The sequence below is a fragment of the Sciurus vulgaris genome, assembly GCF_902686455.1.
Source record: "Sciurus vulgaris genome assembly, chromosome: 11".
Classification (NCBI taxonomy): domain Eukaryota; kingdom Metazoa; phylum Chordata; class Mammalia; order Rodentia; family Sciuridae; genus Sciurus; species Sciurus vulgaris.
Window position 1 is genome coordinate 37746475 of NC_136472.1, and position 21848 is coordinate 37768322.

General features: G+C 38.0%; 2 protein-coding genes across 2 annotated transcripts in view; one reads left to right on the forward strand and one right to left on the reverse strand.

The window, feature by feature from the left end:
• The window catches only part of PDHX (pyruvate dehydrogenase complex component X), a 78308-nt gene extending 59540 nt beyond the window's left edge, over window positions 1-18768 (reverse strand). Inside the window, exon 1 of the mRNA XM_079104675.1 lies at window positions 18581-18768. Within this exon, the coding sequence (XP_078960801.1) occupies window positions 18581-18740 (160 nt within the window). The 5' untranslated portion in view covers window positions 18741-18768. The remainder of the gene's footprint in view (window positions 1-18580) is intronic.
• A 228-nt stretch (window positions 18769-18996) lies between these two features.
• Window positions 18997-21848, forward strand: part of APIP (APAF1 interacting protein) — a 36004-nt gene continuing 33152 nt past the window's right edge. The window contains exon 1 of the mRNA XM_079104676.1: window positions 18997-19165. Within this exon, the coding sequence (XP_078960802.1) occupies window positions 19109-19165 (57 nt within the window). The 5' untranslated portion in view covers window positions 18997-19108. The remainder of the gene's footprint in view (window positions 19166-21848) is intronic.

Here is a 21848-nt window from a genome sequence, read left to right on the forward strand (position 1 = left end):
AAGTGAGCATTCTTCATATACTGAATGCAGTATTCTAATAAACCCTTGCCCTGCTTTGGGCATATAGAATTCCAATATTAAGAAATCACCTTTAATAATGACAATGAACATTTCAAATGCAGAATAAAACATTTGCTAAGTCCATTATATATCAGAAACATGTAAGGAAAAATAACCACAATCAATAACTGAAGTCACTTAATTATTAATAATTTTATTAATAATATATTTTTAATTTTAAAAAATTTAATGTAATTTGGGGGGGGGGGTTGGAGATTGAGCCCAGAAGCACTTTACCACTGAGCTATATACTCACACTTCAAATTTTTTTGAGTCAGGGTCTCATTAAGTTGCAAGGCTGGCCTCCAACTTGTGATCCCCCTGCCTCAGACTCCCAAGTAACTAGGATTGAAAGTATGTACCACTGTTCCCAGTGTAACTTACTAGTATAACTCAGTTACTGCCAGGCACTGCCCCTGTAACCCCAGAGACCCAGGAAGCCAAGGCAGAGACTGCAGGTTTGGGGCCAACCTCAGTGACTTAGTGAGACCTTATCTCAAAATAAAAAATAGAAAGGGCTGGGGATGTAGCTCAGTGGTAATGCATTCTTAGGTTCAATCCCCAGTATACACACACACACACACACACACACACACACACACACACACACACACAGAGTTGTTTTGGAAAGGACTACAGAATATAGGGCATCCAACTCCTGTCTCAATAATTGATGTTCCAAGTTTCATTTAATTTCCAAGCTAACTCTAATCAAAAGACAAGTTATAATACTGTATAGCTTTATAAATTTTTGTACTTTTTCTTAGTAAAATAAGTCCTTGTGGACTAAAACAGGCACATCAAGACATTACATAGGTAGAAAACAAAGCAAACTACTATGCACAACCTTAATGCATAGGATCTATAGAACACTGGAATGCCAAATTCTTGAATGAACTATAATTAGTGAAGTGTGCTTAGGAAGAACACCCCCACACAGATCAAATCCAAACCACAACAATCCTACATTTGCAAATAAAAGAATTTTAAAGTGCTAAAGTATAATACTCTAAACATATTTGGAAACAATAAATTTTCTAATTTCCTAGATTATTTTGTCTGAGTCTGTTGCCTTTCTTTTTTTTACATGGATCGATGAAAAAAGTTTGCCTAAGGCATGCAGAGCCAACTCAACCTCTAGCATTTATTTTTTAAGCTTATAATGAAAAATGTGTTTTGAGTTTAAAACAAAAAAACAAAAAACCCTTAATTTTGAAATAGCATCATGGTAAGAAGCACAGTTTAAAAAAAGAAGTTCCAATGTGCTGATTCTATCAACAAGTTTAAGCCTGGCATTATGAAACTGAATACTTTGTGTGTGTGTGTGTATGTGTGTGTGTGTGCGTTTGTGTGTGTATGGAAAAATAAATATGAATTCATCAAATAAAGTTCCACTTCAAGGTGCAAAATAAATGAACCTCAATGATTCTACATTCAGATTCCAATTTATGACAAATCCTAAATCAATTCTCTCAAAACAAAGTCTCTCCTCAATATTTTAATACTTTGGTTCAGTTGCCATGATAAAATTCATATTTTATGACTCTATCTCCTATTATAATTTCTCACCTAGAGACCTTCACGTTTGCATTATTCTTGACGTTAAGGACTATTTTATGAAATGTCTGCATTTATTAAGTATTTTTTTCCAAAGCACAACATCAAGCACCTCAAAAACTTTCATGTTTTAAAAATTCAAAAAACAAAAATCATTCTTCACATAGTCACCCTTCATGGATGAACTGAAATTGCTTCTCTGAATAATGATAATAAAATATAAAAATTCTGTAATAGATCACTATCCTTATTCTGCAATGAAGGTGACATAAATGGAAGAAAGATTTTGACATCTCCATTATTCAGTACCATCTCTTGATTGATTATACTGGCTTATTATGGAATAAAATGTGTAATATATTCTCTGACTACTCTAACCGATCTATCCTGACTTTTATGGTAGAAAAAACATTTCAAAATAAAAGCATTAATTTATTAGTAAGAGAACATATTTCATTCTAGTACTTTCTTTGGATTGGAACATTATATACATTTTCCAAATGTATTTTTCTGATGGGAAAATAATTTATATAATCATAATATCAGCTTTGAGTGTCAAGGTTGCACATAATTAATATCTATCTTTTAGGGTGCTGTCAACTGTCTTAAGATAGTGGAGGCTTTTCTAGACTCCTTTGGAATGGAAATGCCCTATGTATACATTATTTAATTTTCATAAGAAATTAATGATAGTCCCCCTCTTCATTTCAGTAAGCAGTACATTCCACCATTATTCTGTTAAAATGCATAGTAAGTGCAAATGCACCCATTATTATTTCCTACTAAAACCAACTGGCATAACTACAGGTAAGAAAAAAGGAAACGTGATTTTTCTAAACTGGTTATATAGGTTATTTCAATTAGCACTCAAAAATATTCAAAAATTAGAATCTAACCCATTTGTAGCAATCTATTGTTCTATTCCTTTCTATAAAACTAGCAAATTATACCTAATTTTCTTATAAAGTCTGCCATTCTGTAGCAGTTATAAAACATTAAAAAGTCTTAAGATGACTCTGGTAATGTATATTTCCAGTAATTTAAATATATTGATTTTAAAGGTAAATGTCTCATAAATCATTATAACTATCTTCATGTCTTTTTGCCTCAACAGAATGACACGATAAATTAAACTGTTTAGTTTACTGCTGCTTTACCTGCCATATCAACCACATGATCAACCTATCAATCACTGAATTTTATAGAAGCTTCTGTAACCCATTTGTGTTTCTTCAAATTTGTTCTTCCGATTTTTCTACAGCATACTTCTGACTTTCATTTCAAATATAGTACACTGACCTAATTCTCATTTATTTGTAGTTCTTTTGTTCTAAAAATAAAACACTCATACTTAAACAAAATCAATTATGTTACATATTTTAAACCAATGATAAACAAGAATTATAAAAGGTGTCTGGATTAAAACAGAACACAAGCAAACTCTTAAAATATAAATGCAGAACAAACTGCTTTGTGTTTAATATGAAGCAGATCTAAGCTCCATTACTTTGACTAAAGTAATTAAGAAATCCAGCAGTTTACATATGGTACACTTAAAGCATCATGCTCTGGTCCATTTAGGCGACTATATTCTAAGCACACAAAAATTGTGAAATAGATCGACCAAATGAAGAAGTAAATTACCCAGTACTTTCTTAGTATGGCCCCTGTCCCTAACATTAATTTGCTTCTTCTCTAATAGGCAGAGAGATCACTCATTTAATTACTTCTTGTTCCAATGCAAGAACTTACTAAATAAATTGAACCTTTAAAATTGCTGTTTAAACAAACCAATTGTGCCATCTGCAGGCTGAATTAAATAAAGCAGAATGAAATACAGGTAATTTTAAATCCGCATCAGGGCACAGAATATTAAAGTGGGATCTTTGAATAAAGACAGCGGTAGCTTTTTTTTTAATGAGTGCTTATCACATGTTTTATGTGTTCAAAGTTATTTTGGTATGGTACTGGTATAAAAATAGACAAAATGCCAATGGCCCACAACAGAAATGAATGTACAACAGTTTGTGTGAAAATAGCATTTAGACAAAGAACCTACCAACAGTACATAAGTCATAATCCAATCCATAATCTGCCCAGCTTGTACATACACAAGGACTGAAAGGACATACTCCAAAATGACAGCAGTAGTTACCTCTAGCTAGTGGTATTATTATAGTTATTTATATTTGTTTCTTATCTACAATAAGTTTATCCAATTTCACTCCCTCTCCAAAACTTACCTAAATATAAAACTGTGCTTTCAGATTTTGTTATTTTTAAACAGAAACCATCAAGGACGTGGAGTGGGAACAATGGTTCAGAACTTTAGAAGGAAAAAAATAAAGAGCTAGGTAGTAACTAACTAAAGGGACCCTAAAAAACTGAATCCTATGCCAGAGAGGATTTGGGTCAACACTGAAAAGCAGTTAGTGCCTGGTCCCTCAGTCCAGAGATTAGGTAACAACACCATCCTCTTTCAATACAAGACTGGAGATTGTTCTCTTTGGAAGGGTAAAAAGAAGACCTTTGGTACAGAGGTTCGACCTACATGGCTGCAGATCAATAAAAACTGCAGAATTAAGTTAACTGAAAAGTGAGTTGATGTGACTGATGTAATAGAAAATTCTGAGTAGACACTATTAGATGGTGTGTGATAGTTACACACAAAATTAAACAATTTTAAAAGTTGGTAATTATCATAAAGAAAAATCGAAGGTAACAAGTAAAATATAGGACAATATCAGACAATCTTCAGCAGTGCACAGTATTTGTCTACTATTAATAATGAATATGGATTTAACCAAAAATGACAAAATAACTACACAGAGTAGGGAAAACAGGATAGCATTGACCAAATGTCATCCACAAACAATGTTTAAACACAAATACGGAAGTGGGCAAATGCCAGAAGAAACTGAGACAGGGACTTACCATATGGTTATATACTTTTAGAATTATTAAACTATGTGCGTGTATCACTGTGCTAAATATTATTTAATAAATATTAATAAAAAATATTTAATTATTTTTAAAAATCTTATGGAAAAGCAGGGTACTGAAGCAGTTTTACAAGCAATCACTGGAGACAAACTGCTTAGGTTTAAATTATAGATCCTCCACCTGCAAGTTACTTAGTCATTCTGTGCTTAAGTTTCCTCTTCTACAAAATGATAATATAAGCAGATTTTTATAAAGAAATAAGGTAACACAAACAAACTCTACAATAGAGCCTGGCAAAGAGTAAGTCTCAAAAATGTTAACTTATTGCTAGAAGCACAGAAATGTGGTTAAGAGATGGACTTCAAAGGCATCCAGAGAGCTAGAGGTATCCCAATATCCTATACCATTACGGGCTATCACAATTACTTCCTGGAGGAATGAAAGATGAATTCACAGGTTTCTTTAACCTTCCCTACCTAAACTTGAAACTTCCTTTTTATTCTCTCCTATACCCAACCTTGTCCTTATGGCTGATGTTCACTCACTCTTAATTTCTATTCTAACTGCATTTCACATTTGAAAAGCAAACTATCATTAGAATCACCAGCCAGTGTTCCACTTTCAGTGCAGTTATAATATTCACTACCAGAGCTTAAAGCCAAAGTAAGCATTTGTCAAATGTCTATGAAGTGCCTGTTATCTTAGCCTAGACCTAGACAGTTTCAAAAGCATTATAATAAAGATAGGAAGATAAATACACAAGTACTTCAGAGTTTAAATAAAAGTGCCATGAGACCATAGAAAAAAAGAGCTGAGATTCTAGTTTATTGAGAAACGAGAAAAATTTGGGCTAGTTCCACTTAATATCCATTAGGATGGTATTATAAAAAAAATTCTAAAAACAGAACAAATGTTGGTGAGAATGTGAAGAAAACAGAATTCTACACACCGCTGGTATAAATGTAAAATGGTTTACTCACTGTGGAAAATAACAGAGCAGTTCCTCAAAAAACTATACAAAGGATTACCATGTTATGCAGCAATTGCATTTGCAGGTATGTACCCCCAAAAATTGAAATCAGGGACTTGAATAGATATTTGTTCACCCTTGTTCCTAATAGTATTATTCACAAAAGTCAAAAGATTAAAACAACTCAGATGTATACCAGGATAAAAATGGTGGAAATATGACTGAGCCATAAAAATGAAATTGAAACATCTGCCATCAAGTAAAATGTCAGACACAAAAGTTCAAATATCTTATAACCCCATTAATATGAGGTACACAGAATAAGCAAACTCAGAGACAGAGAACAGCAGTTGCCAGATACTGGAGAAGGGACCTGGGGGGTTACTGTTTACTGGGCAGAGTTTCAATATGAAGTGATGAAGAGTTCTGTGACGGCTGCACAGTGACACAAACATCAGGGAAACGGTACACTTAAAAATGTTTAAAATGATGTGATTTATATGTCTTTTACCTTGGTATAATGAACTTTAAAAAAAATCTGTGCTGGGCAAACAGAACAAGGGGAGAAGAGGAATAGACATTCCAGGTAATGGAAGCATTTCTATGCACAGAAATAGGCGGCAACTGTTGCTTAATTTTCCTGAGGAATAGAATGTAACAAAAATGAAGAGTGGGCCATGGAAGTTAAAAAGTACACTCGGACTACTTTGTAGTCATCTATAGCACCATACTGTCTTAAGGTACTGTATAGATCAAGTTAATTTTGGTATTATTTAAATAGAAATGAGAAGCCAGGGAAATTTTTTGGAGCAAGTAAAGAAAATGATAACAAAAAAATTGGACTTATTTGGAGTTCCACATCTACAGTTAATTTTCCCAAATCTATAAATTACAAAAACAAAACAAAAGAAAAAAACCTAAAATTCATTAAACCTTGCACATCCTTTTGAGGTGGTCACAATAATAAACCTTGCAGAGGAACTAAAATTAACAAGCCTTCAGATTTTAAGTAAAAAGTAAAGATACCCATGCCCGTTTTTACTCGTGTACCCCTGATTTGACCTGAGACTAAAAAGGCACCTGGGGTCCCAGATATTTCTAAGTTTGAGCTTCAACATCACAGGGACAGAAATAGTAGAGTTTAACACATTTTGCCCCATTATCTCAGAAATGAACACCCATAAAATCTTAAACAGAGAGGCTGGGGAGATAGCTCAGTCAGTAGAGTGCTTGCCTTACAAGCACAAGGCCCTGGGTTCAATCCCCAGCACCACAAAAAAAAAAAAAAAAAAAAAAAAAAAAAATCTTAAACAGAGCAACAAATATGCCACTTATATTAACTCCAAAACAATTATTCTGCTTTTGGACATCTTTTGAGAAAATAGATGAATGACAAATGCTTGAAAATATTTTTAAAATTTATTGTGAAAAAGTTGGAGTAGTGTTCTTTGAAGATGGAGAGAAGAGACTAGTTAGAAAGGGCAAGGAAATAGATTCTCTCCCACAGAGCCTCTTAAAGGAACACTTCTCTGCCAGCCTCTTAATTTTAGGTCCTCTGACCTTTACTACCACAAGGAATTAAACCTGGCTGGGCACAATGGTGCACGCCTATAATTCCAGTGGCTTGGGAGGCTGAGGCAGGAGGACTGAGAGTTCAAAGCCAGCCTTAGCAATGGTGAGGCCCTAAGCAACTCAGTGAGACCCTATGTCTCCCTAGCCTATAGGGCTGGGGATGTGGCTCAATGGTCAAACACCCCTCAGTTCAATCCCCAGTATCCGCCCCCCCCCCAAAAAAAAATTAAACCTGGATTATTTTTATATTATATTTATATTATTTTCAATTTGTGGTGCTTTGTACAGCTGCAATAGGAAAATAATATACATCTTACAAAAAATTATTTTGCATTGTCAGTTATCTACAATTCAAGCTGTAAAATAACTCAAAAGCAATGTGTTATGGACTATCTGTGTCCCCCCAAACTCCTATGTTGAGGCCTTAATGCCCAGTGTGACTGTATTTAGAGATGGGTTCTCTAAGAAAGTGATCATTTAATATGAGGTCACGTATATGAAGCCTAATGCAATAGGATTAGCATCCTTCTCAAAAGAGACAGTAGACCACTCATGTTCACGGGCACACACTCTCTCTCCTCTTCTCCCTTTTGTGTACAAACACTGAGGAAAGGTAATGTGAGGACATAGAAGATGGCCATCTATAAGCCAGAAGTTAGCCATCACTGGAAACAAAATCAGCCAGAACTTTGGTCTTGGGCTTAAAACCTCCAGAATTGAGTAAATAAATTTCAGTTTAAGCCCCCCTCACACAACAACAAAAAAAAATTATGGTGAAAATGGCAACACTTTGTGGTGAAAGTTACTTCTACCAAGTGTTCAACTGAACAAAATAAGCACATACATAACTTACATGTAAATTATTTTCTAGAACTAGGTAGTCATTTTGAGGAATGCACTGTAATTCAAATTATGTATGGTGGAAAATAGCTGTCCTGCACACAGGACACTAGTGTATGCTGTGTAATCATGTGCAGTGCAGTGGACTGCTGCCTGACAGACTCTTAACATTTGCCAGTTGTCGTTATTTGTGGACAAGTTGTGACCTTTCTTCATGCTATTGCACTTATTGCTGTAACATTATTTATAAGAGGTAAATTCATAAGATATATAAATTCTATGCACTGTGAAATGTTGAGATTTTGCTATAATTGATGTATATTATAGAAAAGGTGCTCACCAAGGATCTTTTGCTTGGAAGGAAGGTATTTCTACAAATGTATGAAGTGGTGGAGAACATACACTGTTTTATTCAACAGTCTCTTCACTGGTTATGACTTGATGGTAATGGATTCCAAGGTACAAGCATCATGAAGGAAAACAAACTAAATAAGTGCCCTCTGAAACTGACTAGAACTGATGTAAAAAAAGAGGGCCATTCAATGAGGGAAAAAAGAAACAGAGTGAAGTCAATATGTCTCAACTAGGTAGCTATAATAATTTCAGTGGCTGCGGGGATGAATGCAATCAGTTGGTTTCCTAATATTACATTTGTTAGAGGTAAAAAAAATAGTATTGGCTTTTGTTCATCTGAATAATTGATAAATTATAGTATACATAGGAATTACAAAATTTGTGAAGAAAATTCTGTTGCTGGATTTCAAAAGAGACACCTGCTAGGCATATCTAAAATGATGCAAGAAGAAACTATGAGGAAGAAAGCATACTACAATCCAAGATAATCAGATTTGATATGAAAAGTCATATTATTTTCAAGGCAAAATGAAAACATCTAAACAAGCCCCATCATGTGAAATCAACAACACATTGTCAAAAATGTAATATAACACCGTTTGAAGTGTTTTGTTCCCTTCTACCAAAAATAACAATTGAACAGATCATGAAAGTCACTTCTTTGTATACGGTGTAACATATGAAAGGATACCCTATTTGCCCAATGCTCCATTTATAGGATGGCTCATCCTATTTGCCCAATGCTCCATTTATAGGATGGCTCATATATATGTAAAAGATACTATGTTGTCCGAGGGTCCTATTTATAGGACAAACTATATTTTCATCCTTAACAATAATAAAGGATATGTAAGTTCTAGATTACAATTTCTAACCTATTTTAATGTACCTGTATAGACTTTGTTAAACTATTCTCAGAATTGAAAACTTGGGACTTAATGGGTTAAAGCTAGAAAGCAGGATCCTCTGACATACATTTCTGGAAGATTATTTCATGGCACAGGAGTAGAGTGAAGTGGAGGAGAAAGGCTGAAGACGAGATCTGCTTTTTCACTCATTCATTTATTTAACAAGTATTTCTTTGGCACTTACCATAAGCTAATTAGGCTTTCTTCTGGTGTTAAAAATATCAAAAGTGAATTAAAACAGATGAAAATCCCTACTTTTCTGAAGCTTTCATTTTAAAGTAGAGAGAAAAGAAATAAAATTTCTGGTGGTGATAAAAAACAAAAAAATTAAACAAAGGTACAGAGACAATGACAAGGGAGGAACTATTTTATTGGTTGATCACAGAAGGTCTCTTTGAATAGGTGTGTTAGCTTCTCATCCCTACGACCAAAATACCTGATAAGAACAACTTAGAGAAGTTTATTTTGGGCTCACAGTTTTCAGAGGTTCAGTCCATGGTGGCGGAAGGGTGTGGCAGAGGAAAGTTGCTCAGTTCATGGCAGCCAGGAAGCTGAGAGAGAATGAGCAAGCAAGGAAGCAAGGACGAGATATAGTCCAAGGCCACACCTCCAGTGACCTACTTCCTCCAGTTACCACCTACTAGTCCATTCCAATTATTGATCCATTGAACAAATTCATCCACTTATTAGGTTACAGCTCTCACAATTCAATCTCTTCACTTTGAACATTACTACATTGCCTAATACCGGAAATCTTTAGGGACATTTTTAGATCCAAACCTTAACAGTGAGTTGAGCTAAACGGAGGAAGCCAGTATACATATCTGATGAAAAATCCTCTGAACATGGTTAACAGAAAGCACAAAGAATGAAGAGACAGTGTTTGTTATGTCAAAACATAACAAGCAAATCCGTTAGTTAGCTGCCAGAGTGGGAGTGAGTGAGCTCAGTGGAGCATGGGAAGAACTGGGATCAGGGGTGGGGGGCATTCATTTCCCGGGGCCTTGTAAACCACAGTAAGGGGTTTCAATTTTAGTCTGAGGATAATGGAAGTTCTTGGAAGGTTTTCAGCAAAAAAACTGACAGCATCTGGCTTCCAATTTAAAAGCAGCACTCTTGAAAGCTATGCAGCTTGTGAAGAAGACCTCTAAGGGGAGGGATCCGTGTGTTCTGCAGTGGAGGATGCAGCCAGTCCCAGGTGACCTGATAGGAGGGACAGAGCCAGGGAAGAAATGCCCTGCCCAAACGCCTGTTTCCCTTCATTCTCCTGCCTGTGCTGCCCATTGGTAAACCCAACTGAAAGGCAGGTAGTGTGGGGAAGGGCAAATGGAAGATACCCATCCCTACCTGAATCGTCCCCACCAGTCATGACACTTTATTTCTACCTCAGTTTAAGCACTTAAACTGTCAGGAACTGTATGTGTGTGTATGTGGTAGCACTATACTGGGGCAAAAGATGGCAGTGAGGACACCTACTGGGACACTCCGTGTAATCCAGATTAGTGATGGTGGCTGCACGGAACAGTCCAGTGGACAGAAGCAGAGTGGTGAGGAGGGTTTAGATTACATTTTAAAGGTAAAGCAAACAGGAATTTCTGAGAGACTGGATGTGGAATATGAAAATAAGGAGTAAAAGGTGACTCTCGTTAGGAGCACAAGTGAGAGAACAAAAGCAGTCAGATGTCATGGCTCCAAAATAAAAAATCTTTCTTCCTATAAAGTGTCCAAGTAGCCTTATAAACTACAAACTTAATTCTTATTCAGCTATTCAAATGAAAGACAAAAAAAAAAAAAAATCTCATTAAAAGTCAGTCAGTTTAAAAGATCCTGATGTAGAGTACTTAGCATGCATGAGGCTCTGGGTACAACCCCCAGCACCACAAAAAACAAAATAATAAAATATCCTGTGCTTACACTTATGCAAGTCACTAGCCTACAGGCACAATCCAGAGAAAGTACTTGATTTAAATGTAGAAATTATACTTGATCTCTTCCCTTCTCTTAGCATGAGAACTACCCACACACAACCACACACAATACAGTGTTTGACAGTTTAAGTGCTCAAACTGAGGTACAAACAAAGTGTCATGACTGATGGGAATGAGTCAGCTGCGGGTGGGTGTCTTCCACTTGCCCTTCCCCTCAGTACTGTATCACCTGGCTTCCTTGCACTTGGCTTTCAACTGTGTTCAGCCAATGGGCAACACAGGCAGAAGGAGGAAAGGAGAGAGGAGTTTGGTCAGACTACTTCTTCCCTCACTCCCTTTCTCCTGTGGGGCACTGCAGCTGGCTGCATCCTTCACTGCAGGGCACACAGCTCCCCTCCCTGTGAAGGTTCTCCCGCAGGCTCTCTCCCTTCCCATGCCTCTTAAAATCTCTTGGTAGCGGTGACAGTACCTTCTTCCAAACAGCCCTACAGGATAGCACTGTATTTACATCTGAACTCACAAAACTGGTCACTTATTAAATTCTCCTCAAGTTAACATTTTGAGACTGCTGTTTTCTGCTTAAGACTCCCTCAATTATACGGAAAGAATTGGGAGAGTGGCAGCTAAAAGAGAAAGATGTCAAACTCTAGGCAAGCTCAGTCCATCTGAAGGAATAGAACAGCACAAGAAAGGAGAAAGAAGCACAGATGTTTTGGGAAAGGTAAATGGTCTAATAAGCCTAAATGCAGGAGTAAAATTAACTCATATCCAGATGAATCAGAATTCCCAAATTGCTGGTTTGTAGTCACACATACATGTATCCACTAGTCATATATTTATGTTGAAACTTCTACATTAAAACACAACTTTCTTGTTCTCAGATACATTAAATATTCTTGCAAGGTAGCATAACTATTTTCTGCAGGAAATGGCCAAAATGTTTATGGATATAAGTTGGAGACTAGGTAGTACATTATGGGTAACTTATATGGAGAATCTTGAGTCCCTCAGAATCACATAAAAAATTTGCATGTATGCATTTTTCTGAGGAAATGTTATAGTTTTTGAAAGAGTTTTCAAGTAGATTTGTGCCCCTCTAAACACCGGTGATAGTATATTCCCAAGCAAACTGTCCTAAATGATACATATCAATCCCAATTCATCCCTAGAAATATTTCATATAGTAGTAATAGAGAAGAAAGTCCTTTATACAATTACAGAAATGTACCAAGTAGATCACTACCTACAGTAAATATACTGCCTTTAAAAAAAATCACCATACACATATTTTGTTAAAGACCCTGTTGATTTTTTTATATGTGTGTGTGTGTGTGTACATTTTCACATAGTATTCACTGGTACATTTAAAAAGAGACTAGCTGGAATTATTGTGCAGTATACTGCTGCAGCATGAATTTCCTCTGAATGAAGAGATTTCAGTTTGCAAAACTGGTCTTCTTGGTTCTAAACCATATTAAAATTCTACATGAATTCCTGTTTATTTTGCAATTTTGGGACAAGAGCTAAAAGAAAGCATCGATCCACTTTAGGAAAGAAATCAATGCATACATAATTATGTATTAGGGGCACTGACACATTTGTCACAAAAAGTAAAGAAAGCTCAAGATAGCAATAAAAAGGCATATTTAAGAGTATACCATTTTAGAAACTTAAGACAGCAAGAAATTACAAATTTTTTCTCTTAAGTAGTCCTGTTACCTGTTATACGGTCTAGAATTTTAGTACTTTAAATTGTTACATGAGTAGCATGACAACTATTACCGAAATATTTCACAATGTAGTTATTATTAAAATAAGTCTCACTTCACAAAACAAAAAAGTGGAAATGTTCTCTTGTAATATATAAATGGTTAATAAAACTCTAGCATGCTGACACGGTTCTGCTGGTATCTATAACCAGTCACTTGATACTAAGGTTGACTGTGTTTAAGGTAACAGGCTTTGGTGCTTAGCAGACATGGTTGAAATGGGAACTCTATCCCTAGAGCACAGCATTAGCTGTAAACAATAAATGAGGGGTGCATGGTACACTGTAAGCTCTGAAAACATGCTATTTATTATTCTAAAACCCACTCGCTCCAACTTCTTTCTTGCTGCTAGAGGCTCACTTTTGCTCAACTGTTTTTCTTGTGTTCAAGGTTAGTGACCCCATCACCCAGCTCCTTCATTAAACCAAACCAATCCATTTGTCCCAACAGTAAAGTCAAGGTAGTGACTGGCTTAGGAAAGAGCACATGAACTAATTCTAGTCAACACAATAAGGGAATTCTGTGGCCTTAACACATAAAGACGTTTCCCTGTTTTGCAAAAAAGGGACCCAAGGAGAAAGACCCTCTTCTACTGGGCATCATCAAGCACATAATTTAAAGTAATTATCCATTTAATTACTATTCTTGGGCAAATTATTAAAGCCTCTTTCAATCTCTACTTACCAATACAATTTGATTAATCCTTTCAGTGTTCTTATAATGATTACAAGTGATGCAAATAATCAAAAATGAAGCCTGACAAATAGTGAATGCCCAGGATGTGATAGCTACTTCTAACGTCCCACTTTCACAAACAAAATGTTCTAAAGCAAAGCAAACATGCAGAAAGTATTCTTAGCTTCTCATGTTGCTACTTCTACTCATTTAACCTCCTTTAATCTTTTCCTATTTTCCCTGGATGTTCATACAGCTCAACTACTGAGTGGCGTAAAACTACTTTGCTTGGATGATTTTACTTGGTCATAACTTAGCCTAAAATAACTACTACACTGTGGTCTCATTTTAATCAGACTGTAGCAGTAGACATGCCAGTTGTCGGTTCATAACTCATAATTCCTTCTTAAAAAAAGTATTCAAACTTCAGCCTTTGAAAGAATTAGCTCTTGAGTGTTCCATGCCATTACAAATTCATACTGGATTAATTGGCCTCTTTTTTCAAGAAATTTGGAATTAGATCACAGAATGATGCTGGGTACTTGAACAAAACTGAAAGAGCATGGAACAAAAAGGACTGACTCAGCATTAAGGCAAGGTAAGCTGACATCATAAAGGAAGAAAATGTGAATAAGTAGCTTGGCAAGCTTGCAGAGAAAAACAAAGCACACAGAGAAACAAACAACAAACAATAGGAGCCCTAGAAGATACAGATGGAGTTGTTATGGTTACTGTGTAACCCTGCATCATTTCATATTTTTGGTGTTGTATACGTTCAATAAATCCCACTTTTACTTCAGCTTTCTGTGTTTTTGTTTCCACAGTTATTTTAAATGAGAATTTGAGAAAGACTATCAATCTCATCAATATCAGTATAGAAGCACATAATAAGAATCAGTCCTAAAAGAGCATCCAAGTCCTGGCAAAAATATCGTACCAGCAATTTTGTTATCAAAGAAAAGATGCTGCCTTGTTGTTATAGAACCTGCTGTCAAAAACTCAGGTGCCTAGGGTGAACAGGTAGGTAAGAGGAGGAGGCTAGCATCTTCAGGTTGTTGCTGCTCTTCTGCTGCTGCTGCTGCTTCTTCTTTAGACTTGTTTATTTTCATATTAACTGGATAAAATTTTTCCTTCTTCAAACACACATTCATTTACTCTCTCCCATTTTTCTCAGTTTATCTTTTATTTTCTGCATTCCACAGAGATGAGAGTATGTCTCAGTCCATTTTCTCTTGCCATAACAGAATACCTGGGACTTAGTAATTGATAAAGAACAGAGATTTATTTAGCTCAAGGTTTTGGAGACTGGGGGTTCAATAGCACAGTGCCAGCACCTGGTAAGGGCCCTCTTGTTAAATTATAACATAACAAAGCATCACAGGGCAAGACAGAGCAAGTATGCTGGCATAAGCCTGATTTATCTTCCTCTTCCTATAAAGCCACTAAAGCCATCAAGGGGCCCAACCTCACAATCTCATCTGATCCTAATTACCTCCCAAAGGGTTTGCCCTATTATATAATTAAATATGAATTTGGGGATTAAGTTTCCAAAACAAATTTGGAAGGATATATTCAAATCATAGCAGGATACATGAAAAGAATGACTAGAGGTGATGGTATGTACCAAGGCTGACTGAGAGGGTATAGAGGAAGGTAATGGTAAACTAGGAAGTAATTTTCTTCATTTAAAAAAAAATCATTACCGAGTCTCAGGTGGTGTCACCATTATATGCTCTAACTTGAAGTTTACAAGAGAAGACAACCATCTAGATTTTTATGTAAAGTCTCGAAGTTTTAAAATGTTGTCCATAAATTTTCTTCTACAATCAAGTGGGTCAGTTCACTGGCTGTTGAATTGTAATCCCACTGCAGACTTTAGGGTCATTTGAAACTTCCAATATTTCTAACTTCCTTAGATTATGTTTAACACCTATAATATACAAAGCCTATAATTATGTACTAGGGAAATTACTATCAAAGTTGAACTCATTTGTTTTTCTATTCACTTAATTCAAAATTCAATGTTGTTCCTTGGCAATTAACTTAAAACAAGTGTTAATTAATACTAAATGCCAAATCATACCACATACTCTTAACAGGGCAGCAACATAAACTCTTCAAAGTTAACTGCCTAGAGTGGGTTGAAAAACCACTTACAAATGCTGTCAGTTCTGTAAATGTTACATTGTGCCCTCTGGATCCTTGTTTCTGTTGTTCCTTCAGCCTGGAAGGGCTGGCACTTCTTCCACTACATACAACTTCCTTATCATCCTGAACTTAGCACTCAGAGCTCACGGCACACTCTACTGAAATCATGTCTTTATTGTTTATCTCCCCAAACAGACTATAAATACTTTAAGGATAAGGTCTATATCAAATTTGGGGTTGTACAACTGGAGCTAAATATGAAAAAAATGGACCATAAGGCAGAACACTGAAAGTATTATTTAGTAGATCACTTTTATCCAAGGACGCTACCATGTACCTGGCACCTAACAGATGCTCATTCCTTTACTCAAATAATATTAGTCAAGTTGCGAACAACATATTCATCCTTTTCAATAAACATGTCAGTTGAAAGAATGAAATAAATGAAGGATTTGTTAAACATAAATGAATGTAGATATGCCCTTTGGTTCACTAACATTAAAGATGTACAGTTTAATTTCTCTACACTTAATTTAGTATTTTTACCCAACTAAATACAGACAAAGCCAAATTTACTAGGTTGTTGTGAGAAGTGAATGAAGGGCAGTCATAATTCGTAAAAATGCTGCCAGCAAACATCTTTTAGGGAAACCAAAACCCTAAGGATACTTCCAAATGACAAATTTTTAAATCTTAGATGTGTGAGAGAGGGAACAGTTCAATAATTGTTGCTTAATTTATATAGTCAACAGTTATCCAAATAGTTATTTAGTTTTATTAAACTAGTTTTTTTTTTTTTAAATCAAACTCTAAGAAAAACTGTCTATATATAAAGGCAAACAAACACCATTGCAAATTCATATTTGCTGTGCAAGTATTCAGCATGGCAAAACAAAAAACTGTGGCTGGAAGTTAGGAGATAAATTTTGGCTCAGTGTTGGGGCGGGGGAGTGCAATTTTTCCACATAACAGCAATCTAACAACACAGCTTCAAATGTAGCATAAACCTCCTCTTCTGAGAATTAAGGCTGCTAATCAACTGACTTGAAAATGAAGAGACTACGGTGGGCCCTGTGGGCCCTGGAAGAAGGAAAGCAGGAGGGAGTGGCAAGAGAGATGTAATGTGATAAATAATGGACCAGTCATGGAGGACAGCCATGAGTCAAAGAACCTGAGAGGCCTTTAGAAGCTGGAAAAGGCAAGGAAACAAATCTCTCCTAGAACCTCCAGGAAACAAAAAAGCCTCTGCCAAACATCTTGATGTTAGCCTACTGAGAGTCATTTTGTACTCTGACCTCTCAAACTATAACATAAGGATTTGTCTGTGGCAGCAGCAACAGGAAATTAATTCATCTTGCCTTGGAATGTAAAACTCTTTCCCTTATAGATGAAATCCAGAGTTAGACAATCCTGGTGCTGTTCATGGTGTACCTCTGAAGAACAGGGCAGGGGGAGTACTAAAATGTCAAGATACATTAGATAAAGACTGCCTAAGAGAAATTGTAAAAGCAGGAGGAATTAAATTGTTTCTAAGGAAAACGTCTAAAACTGCATGCACATTCTTGTGTGTGACCATGTAAGTTCTTTTCTTTGTTGTCCGGAGCATTCAAAGATTTTTCAAAAGGATATTTTGTAAACAAGAGTAAGCACCTTTCTAGATTATTTCCAACACATGGCTTTTAACATTCCATGATTTTCTAAGGCAGTAAGTCTCAAAGTATAGACCATCAACCCCCAAATAAAGGTTAAAGCTCACTTAACGTTGTTAGTAAAATGCAGACTCCCAAACTCCACCTGAAACAAAATCTCTAGGAGCTGTAGGAAAGTTCAATACTTTAAAACTTAAAGAGGGTGGAGAAGCGAATCCTAACACACTGTAAAAGAACCACTGCTCTAAGGAATGTTGTATAAAATATTGCACTGGAAATTGAAATAAGTTGTTTCCATCGCCCAATCTTTAGAAACCTCAGTCATTTTACCGTCAGACTGTGTAAGCTGTTGTTTTTTTCTGAACCTCAGACAGCATCAATGCATCTAATTTTTTGGATGCAAATTCATTATGTGATGTGCCAAGAATGATGACAAGCAGGTAATCTATCAAACTAAAAAAAAATTAGTTTTATTCTCCAATCCCTCGCTCCAAACCCCTATCCCAGACTCCCCGGTTTAAGAAAGAATAATGTTTGCCATGCGTTTTACATACTGTCCTGCTAAATATTGGAAGAATTATGTTTTTGTGCCAGAATCATTACTAGACAAATTTCTACAATGAATTTATTTTCCCGTCCTAAATTTTCATTTTTCAAGCGAATGCTTTACTTGAAACATTATCCCGATCGTACGAATGTGATACTACAGATATTTACAAATTAAATCTTATAAATTACGTGTCATCAGGTGGGGCAACAAGACTGGCAGTCAAGACCTTAAATCTCCCAAAAAGGACAGGTCCTGAGAATGAATAAGAACAGCAAGCAGAGGCTTTAGAATCTAAGTAACCTCAGGCAGCTTTTCTCGGTCAGAGATTCCTGACAACAGTGAAAGAATCTCAAGTGTGACTGGGAAGGGGCCCCGAGAAGGACGTTTAAAGCGAAACTCTCTCGATGCCTCACACACAGACCAAATTCCAAGGCAAGGTCACAGAGAAGCCATACAAGCCAGGGGGTCGGAGTCAAGCTTTCTCTCAGCGCCCAAGGCATCCCTTTGTGGCACGCATTAGACCCAGCCAGCAGACCCCTCTCTGAAGGGAATAAGAGACCCGGCACCTTCATACCCAGACCGAGGCCCTCAAGCAAGAATGCACTCAGGCCCATTGCTCAGCTACACAGAGAAACTGAGCGAGCCTCGGCCACTCACCCCGCAGCCAGTGAGTGCTGTGAAACCATCTCCAGCTAGCTCCACGGCCGACAGACCACCCGGCAGCGCCTCTGGATACTCCCAGGTTTCGCCGGCCACCGAGGCCCAAGAGGTAGCGGAGCAGCGGAGGGTCACAGCCCAGCTTCCAGGAGGCCGCCATCTTCCCGGCTTTCCCTCGGGCTGCCCGCAACACAGCCTGACCGCCAGCCTCAGGCCCCTCCCAGGCCCCGCCTTCCACCTGGCTAGCCACGCCCCCTCGCTCCCGCCTAGCCTGTGGGTGTCGCAGGCTTACTCTCTTAGCCCCGCCTCCAGCCTCGTTGGCCACGCCTCCTGACCGGGCAGTAACACCAGCACCTCTCCCAACCAGCGAGGCCCTCCCAGATCCCGCCTCCCGACCTGTCCGCTCCGCCCCCGGGATGCCCCTATCGCCGCCTGTCTGCACTGTGGCCTGGCCGCAGTAGACCAGGCGGAGCGCCGGGCGCAGAGCCGTGTAGAGGCTGGAAACCGGGGGTGCCCCTCGTCCGGACCATGTCTGGCTGCCACGCTCCGGAGGGAGACTGCTGCATGCGACGAGGCAGCGCGCAGGTAGGGGCGGGGCCGTCGGCGCCGCTCTTCCGAGGCGGCGGGGCGCTGGCGTGGGGTCGCGAGCCGCGGGGTCGTGGGCGGGGCTTCGGCCTGTGCGAGCGCGGCTCCGCGTCTTGGCTGCGCGCTCGACGGCAAGAGCGGGGTCCCAAAACTGATAAAGCGAGTGACCGAGTGAGGAGCGCCTTTGGGCTGCTGTCGCATGTGTTTGTCGGGAAAACAGACCGAAGGAGTCTTGAGGCACCGGAGTACAACGAGCGAAAGCTGAGCTCCTCGAGCTCCTTTTCTGCGTCCGGCGACCAGCTTCACGCTGCGGAACCGGAGCTGGGCCTTCGGAGCCCTCGTGGAGTTGCTCCCTACCTGTTTAGATGAATGACGGGATGGTTCTGCCTAACGATTCTTCCTTAAGCAGAAAGGCCTGCAGGTTTTTCATTCACTTACACCAACAATCTTACGGAAGTCTTACCGAACGCCGCCTAAGTGCTCAGAGTGGTGAATACGAAAAATGGCCCGGAGTCCAGAGGAGAACTAGACCAGTTAACAAATGCAGTACAATGCATAAGAGGCGGGAAAAGCCCCCTAAAGTTGGCTCCGTTATCAAAGGGCTGAAAGTCTCAGTTAAACACTGGGGAGCTTTTATTGCTAAGCATTTGTGAACCGTTATGTTGCTTTGAATAAGTGACTTTTCCCAAATTAGCAAAGACGACAGGTTTAGAATGCTGGATAGACACGATTGAATGAGGAAGAAGGTGATCTTGGATACAGATCGGATCACTGGGGATCATTCCTAGGCAGGTGGGTGTGGAGAATGAGGAAAATAAAAGCAGTCCGTTAGTATAATCATTGCTAAGCCATTTCAGCACAAGTGTTCATGCCCCCAGTAATTAAATCGTTGGCATTGTCTAAGAGAGCAGCATGTCTAAGCCTTAAAGAGCCTGAAACAAGAGACCTGAAAGTAAACTAGGATTCTCAAACCAAAAATGGCCAGAGGACAACATGAAGAACTGGCATCTTTTGTTTGCTTCACTCAGTGGTCATGAAAAATCTGAGCTAATTTTCAGAGTCCAGAAAAATTGTGACTTCTACTGGAGCTTAAGAACATATGGTATCACTGGGCCCTTATTTCTTCATGCGTTCTGGATTGAGCTGACTAATAGCTACCAATTTAACCCAAGGCATGGGCTTCCACTTCTCAAACTAGATTTGCATGTGCACTTAAATATATTAATCCCACTAGACATTTTTGTTTGCCTGGTTTTACAAAAATAAATAAGAACAGCAGTAAGAAAAGTTTTAAGACAAATTTTCAGTGTAGTTTTAGAGGGTTCAGCTGAAAGAGTTTATTCTTAAGAGAGGAGTGTCCACCTGTTGTGATAATTTCAACAAATACTGAATGAGGGCCTACTGTGTGCCAGACATTGTGAATTTAACATAATGCAAGTTACATCTAATTCCTTACCCAATAGAGAATGCCATGTAATAGGAGATACAGCAAAGAGACAGCATGACAACATGACAGCACTATTATGGGAAAGTTTTAGATGCAGTAGTGTTAGAAAAAGCCTCTGGAAGAAATAAAGCTATCAACTGGAGGCTAAAGGATCAGGATGTCCAAAAAGTTTTAATTTCCTAGTGCATGTAAAAGTTGTGTTTATACTGTAGTCTATTAAGTATGCAATAGCATTCTGTCTAGAAAATGAACATAATGTAAAAATACTTATTACTAAAAAAAAAGTAATTATCATCTGAACTATTGAGAATAATGGTACTACTGATAGATTTATACAACTCAGGGTTGCCACAAACCATCAATTTGTAAAAAAATGCAGTATCCAAAGTGCAATAACATAAAGCACAGTAAAGGTATGCCCGTAGAAAGGAGTAGTGTGCACAGAATCTTAGAGACAAGGGCATTGTATGTTTTCATATCAAAAGAATCTTGGTGTAATGGGAACAAAGTAGGGGACAGGACTTGGGAATGGGGAGGCGAAAAAGATTAAAGTTAGGACCTGACTAGAGGGCTCTTTAAGCCATCTTAGAAATACACATTCTTATATTAGGGACAATGAGATAATAAGAAAGATGACTAAAGAAAGTGTATGGGGTGCTAACTGGAGTTGGAATCTGGAGGCTTGGAGACAAACCAGGAAGCTGTAGCAACAACCCAGGCAAGAAATGGCAGTGGCCTAAGTGAGGGATTTAGGCAGTAAAGTCAGGAGGACTTAGTGTTGATTAAATGGGTATGGGGAGAGAAGGAAACAAGAATGACTTTCAGGTTTCTGATGGAATGGCTGGGGCCTGGTGGACTCTCAGAAAGAACATGGGAGGAAGAAACAGTTGATGATAAGCCTGTTGTAGACATAACGAATTTGAGGTCCCTAGTTGGGGTGAGATATTAAAGGCTGAGTATTTGTGGCTCTTAAGCTCAGGAAAGAGCTGTTTTGGAAAACTTGATCACCAAAACCTTTCCCCTTGAGACATGTATTTATTGTTCTTTATTTGATGAATACCCTCTCCCTAAACTCCTATTACATTAGTTGCCATCCTCTGTAGGCTTTTCAGTAATATTATTTACCATGCTTGGCTATAACTTTTAGGTGATTTGTTTCATGGACTTTCTTTTAGTAATACAAAGTTTTCTCCGGCACTGAATGTATTATTTTCAAAATAGGTTCAGCCTATACCA